The sequence below is a fragment of the Salvelinus namaycush genome, chromosome 7 (assembly GCF_016432855.1).
Source record: "Salvelinus namaycush isolate Seneca chromosome 7, SaNama_1.0, whole genome shotgun sequence".
NCBI classification, from domain to species: Eukaryota; Metazoa; Chordata; class Actinopteri; order Salmoniformes; family Salmonidae; genus Salvelinus; species Salvelinus namaycush.
In genome coordinates, this window is record NC_052313.1 from 15,035,207 (window position 1) to 15,041,206 (window position 6,000).

General features: G+C 41.9%; 1 protein-coding gene across 1 annotated transcript in view; it reads right to left on the reverse strand.

Annotated features, from left to right (window-relative positions):
- Window positions 1-6,000, reverse strand: part of LOC120051010 (apoptosis regulator Bcl-2-like) — a 75,485-nt gene extending 69,485 nt beyond the window's left edge. Inside the window, exon 1 of the mRNA XM_038997586.1 lies at window positions 4,597-6,000. Within this exon, the coding sequence (XP_038853514.1) occupies window positions 4,597-5,154 (558 nt within the window). The 5' untranslated portion in view covers window positions 5,155-6,000. The remainder of the gene's footprint in view (window positions 1-4,596) is intronic.

The window sequence follows — 6,000 nt, forward strand, 5'->3', positions numbered from 1 at the left end:
TTGGTGCGGCTGGCTTCCGGGTTGGAGGCGCGCTGTGTTAAAGAAGCAGTGCGGCTTGGTTGGGTTGTGCTTCGGAGGACGCATGGCTTTCGACCTTCGTCTCTCCCGAGCCCGTACGGGAGTTGTAGCGATGAGACAAGATAGTAATTACTAGCGATTGGATACCACGAAAATTGGGGAGAAAAGGGGATAAAATTTAAAATAAAAAAATAAATAAAAAAAAACATCTGCTAACCATGTGTATGTGAACAATACATTTTGATTTTATTTTAACAAAATATTTAAGTGCCTTTGAACGGGGTATGGTAGTAGGTGCCAGGTGCACCAGTTTGAGTGTGTCAAGAACTGCAACGTTGCTGACTTTTTTTACGCTCAACAGTTTCCTGTGTGTATCAAGAATGGTCCACCACCCAAAGGACATCCAGCCAACTTGACACAACTGTGGAAAGCATTGGAGTCCTGTGGAACGCTTCTGACACCTTGTAGTCCATGCCCTGACGAATTGAGGCTGTTCTGAGGGCTAAAGGGGATCAACTCAATATTAGGAAGGCGTTCCAAATGTTTTGTATGCTCCTTGTGTATAAACTGTATTCTAATCATGTCTCATCCTATATAACTACTAATGTACACACCTTTTCTATTCATATACCGTCCGTACGGTCTTTGCACACCATTCAATATACACACACACACACACATATATATATATATATATGTGTGTTGAAGTCGGAAGTTTACATACACCTTAGCCAAATACATTTAAACTCAGTTTTTCACAATTCCTGACATTTAATCCGAGTAAAAATTCCCTGTCTTAGGTCAGTTAGGATCACCACTTTATTTTAATAATGTGAAATGTCAGAATAATAGTAGAGAGAATGATTTATTTCAGCTTTTATTTCATTCATCACATTCCCAGTGTCTCAGAAGTTTACATACACTTAATTAGTATTTGGTAGCATTGCCTTTAAATTGTTTAACTTGGGTCAAAAGTTTCGGGTAGCCTTCCACAAGCTTCCCACAATAAGTTGGGTGAATTCTGGCCCATTCCTCTTGACAGCGGTGGTGTAACTGAGTCAGGTTTGTAGGCCTCCTTGCTCGCACACGCTTTTTCAGTTCTGCCAACAATTTTCTTTAGGATTGAGGTCAGGGCTTTGTGATGGCCACTCCAATACCTTGACTTTGTTGTCCTAAAGCCATTTTGCCACAACTTTGGAAGTATGCTTGGGGTCATTGTCCATTTGGAAGACCAATTTGCAACCAAGCTTTAACTTCCTAACTGATGTCTTGAGATGTTGCTTCAATATATCCACATAATTTTCCTCCCTCATGATGCCATCTATTTTGTGAAGTGCACCAGTCCCTCATGCAGCAAAGCACCCCCACAACATGGTGCTGCCACCCCTGTGCTTCACGGTTGGGATGGTGTTCTTCGGCTTGCAAGCCACTCCCTTTTTCCTGCAAACATAACGATGGTCATTATTGTCACGACTTCTTACGAAGTCGATGCCTCTCCTTGTTCGGGCGGTGCTCGGCGGTCAACGTCACCGGTCTTCTAGCCATCATTGATCCATATTTAATTTTCCATTGGTTTTGTCTTGTCTTCCTACACACCTGGTTCCAATGCCATTCATTAATTGTTGTGTATTTAACCCTCTGTTTTCCCTCATGTCCTTGTCAGAGATTGTTTATTGTTATGCTCGTGATTTATGGATTGGTGTGCGACGGGTTCTTTTACCCACGTTTTATTTTATTATGTACTTTGGTTTTGGAGTTTGTTTTACGTTATTAAACTACTCCATTATACCAAGTTTGATTCTCCTGCGCCTGACTTCCCTGCCACCTACACACACGACATGACAATTATGGCCAAACAGTTCTATTTTTGTTTCATCAGACCAGAGGACAATTCTCCAAAAAGTACGATCTTTGTCCCCATGTGTAGTTGTAAACCGTAGTCTGGCTTTTTTATGGTGGTTTTGGAGCAGTGGCTTCTTCCTTGCTGAGCGGCCTTTCAGGCTATGTCAATATAGGACTCGTTTTACTGTGGATATAGATACTTTTGTACCTGTTTCCTCCAGCATCTTCACAAGGTCCTTTGCTGTTGTTCTCGGAAATATTTGCACTTTTTCCACCAAAGTACTTTCATCTCTAGGAGACAGAACACGTCTCCTTCCTGAGCGGTATGATGGCTGCGTGGTCCCATGGTGTTTATACTTGCGTACTATTGTTTGTACAGATGAACGTGGTACCTTCAGGCGTTTGAAAATTGCTCCCAAGGATGACCCAGACTTGTGGAGGTCTACATTTTTTTCTGAGGTCTTGGCAGATTTCTTTTGATTTTCCCATGATGTCAAGCAAAGAGGCACTGAGTTTGAAGGTAGGCCTTGAAATACATCCACAGGTACACCTCCAATTGACTCAGTTTATGTCAATTAGCCTACCAGAATCTTCTAAACCCATGACATAATTTCCTTGAAATTTACAAGCTGTTTAAAAGGTAGTCAATTTAGTGTATGTAAACTTCTGACCCACTGGAATTGTGATACAGATTATTTCACTTATAATTCACTGTATGTAAACAATTATTTGTGTCATGCACGAAGTAGATGTCCTAACCGACTTTCAAAAACTATAGTTTGTTAAACAAGAAATTTGTGGAGTGGTTGAAAAACGAGTTTTAATGACTCCAACTTAAGTGTATGTAAACTTCCGACTTCAACTGTACAGTATATATTCCGGTCTCTGACATTGCTCGTTGTAACGATGTGCGCTGAGAGTCGTGAAGCAAGTTCAGGGAGTGAGTGTTTTTAATAAACGAAACCTACTACAAACAAGAAACACTAACAGCACACAGACAAGAAACAGAAACAATGACGCCCGGGGAAGGAACCAAAGGGAGTGACATATATAGGGAAGGTAATCAGGGAAGTGATGTAGTCCAGGTGAGTCTGATGGCGCACAGGTGTGCGTAACGATGGTGACAGGTGTGCGGCATAACGAGCAGCCTGGTGACCTGGAGGCCAGAGAGGGAGCACACGTAACACTCCTTCTGATATTTCTTAATTTTTCTGGATTATTTGTGTATTACTTTTTTATTTTATTTTTTATTGCTAGGTATTACTGCACTATTGGAGATAGAAACACAAGCATTTCACTGTACCTGCGATAACATCTGCAAATCTGTATACACGAGCAATAAACTTTGATTTAATTTGAAAAGTACCTCAGTGCTGAATGCTTCCTAATAGTTTTCTGATGGAACAAGTAGAAATTACCACTGCTATCCAATAATATATTATAAAGACACACAAACATACATACATGCACACACCCACACAGTTCTTCTTGTTTCTGGGGACAACTATACACAACACCACACAACTATACAATGAGAATGTGATTTCCCTAGCCGTCCTGGAGTTGGTGGTGGAAGCCTTTGGCCTCTGCTATTTATTCTGCTCCAGTTGATGCTCAGTCCAGACAGCTACCACCTCCACTCTCCCTTTATACAGCAGTCTATGCATACAGTATCTGCTTGTCTGGAAAGACCTGCCTGTGTCTTGAAAACCATGCACTCCACCCTAACTGCGGTGACAGGTCAAGTGATGGGTCAAGTAAAGAGGACATGAAGAGCCAGTAAAATCGCCCCATCAATATCATGACATTTCAATTCACTTCACCCCAAATTAAAATGTTAAGTCCCTGTAACAATGTTCACTATTTGAGCAGTTCCTTTGCTCATCCGGGATGTTGCAAATATGTAAATAAATGAGAGAGGAGTGAATTAACAAAATAAGGAGTGTAGTTGTTATTATTACAACCTAGACATCTATTACACCAGGATGGGTGTGTATGAAAGCATGGTGTGCCTGTTCCAATTTCAGACTTAAATTATTCAATGCTAGAGCGATGCGGTAAAACAGACGGATGGGATTTAATGAACTAAGAGCAGAGGCTAAAAGAGGGGAGGCTTTTTTCTCCATTTGATGTGGATTCTAAATAGGGAAACGCTGTGTTCATTCATTCAAACTTGAATTGCGGAAACAAGCCAATTTTCTCCTCAGAGACATCATACTGTGTAGCAGTTCCACTCAAACCACAGATGTTGGGGGAGAGAAAGGAAGTCAGGCGTTTCCAAACATCTGGCGAACTAATGACAGAGTAGAATGCAGTCAAGATAATTCAGTGTGGGCTTTCTGAGTGTGTGTGCTTGACCTTCAGTCAGAATAGGGGTAGGGTAGGGTTTCCCTAGATTGACTGAAATATTGGCCAGGAGATATAAGGACCCCAGAAACAGACAACAAATCAATCATTGTCCATGTAGGGCTAGGCTACTGCCCTAGTCATGATAACAGGGTTGACTGAAATATAGTCCCAAATGTTAGACAATGGTGGTGGTGGACATGTGTTAGTAGACAGATTTTTGGTCAATCAAAATAGTAGGGTAGCGTGCATGCAGACCTGAAGGGATTCATAAGCTGTATATTTATGCACTTGCCACTGATGAGAAGTGATTGTATTCGCAACTGATGCAAAGGTGTGATAGGTGGATAGAGGCTGAGCAAATGTGGAATGATTTATTAACAGACATACCCAGTCACCATTCACCTGGATCCAGTTCTGCAGGGGTCCGTTCAGGTACTCTGTCATCCAATGGGCAATGTTGTCTACCTGGGACGTCATCTCCCGGTTGACGCTCTCCACGCACATTGTCCCTCCAAACTCAAAGAAAGCCACAATCCGACCCCAGTTTACACCGTCGCTGAAGAGCTCCTCTATAACAGCAGTAAACCTTCTCTGTGCCGTACTGGGCGTAAAATGCAACTGCCCCGACATCTCTGCAAAGTCCCGCTGATACATTATTTCAATCTCGTCCCCCGCCTCGCGCAGCACCCTATGGAGCCGGGCATGTCGGTCCGGTTGCTGGATCCTGTTTGGGAGTGGAGAGTCAGTGTCCACGCCTTCAGCGGAGGGTTGGGACCTCCGTGCAAAAACTTCGGGGGAGTTAGGGGGAGAGGGCTCCCCAAAACCATTATTTGGGGAATCGTTTTCTGGATTAAATTCCCATACAAATCCCTTCTTCAACAGTTTGTGATGTATGTATTTTTCAACAATAAAGCGACTGTTATAAGGATTATCGTTTGCCATCATGGTGCTATAGCCTAATACCCAGCAAGCTGTTTACGCAAAATACATTTCCAATGGTTGGTTGAGACGACCTACAAGATATCCCCTAAAATTAGATATGGTATCAGACGATAAATTGTATCTCTAACATATTGCTACAGCGCATTACCTGCATAGCAACACTTGTTCCAGCCCTGCAAAAAAATATATACATGAAATCAAACAGTATTTCCGAATGGCATATAGCCTCAAATAAAATAAAGTGGAAATACTGTTTTCTTGAACAAATTGATTAAAACATGCACATACACATATCTAATCAGATCAAATAAATAATGCTATTCTTATTCTATCACATGCATTTCGAGTTCCAGTAGCAAGTCAACTTTACAGTATAATGCGTCCATGTTGTAGCATGATCGGCGCGCAATGTCTGGTTCTCCTTGCTTATGGTACGCCCCTTTTCAGGAATCCATTGGAACAAGACCGAACGAACAGTAATAAGTTTGGGATATCCTTTGAGCTGATCCTCACTTCAACATGAGCGCCTGACAGCTTCAATCGCTTGCGTCAATCGATATTGTGTATTATTCTGGAAAAACGAAGTTGTTGATTAAGTTACAGTTATCCGTTCTGGGGTTCAATACTCTGACATTTACTACACAGTTCCAGAAAGACGGAAGAGAAATCATTTGCAAGGCAGCTCTTGAAAGACTACTCTTATTTCACAGAGAAATAGCTTACACAAAAAAACAAGGAAGAAGATTTCTAAAAATAGAACAGCGCAGGTTACTTTGTGGCTTCTCTGCAGACGATTTCAGCGACGCTTGGTCATGCAGTCAGTTCCAGTAGGGTCTTCCTATCCAAGGG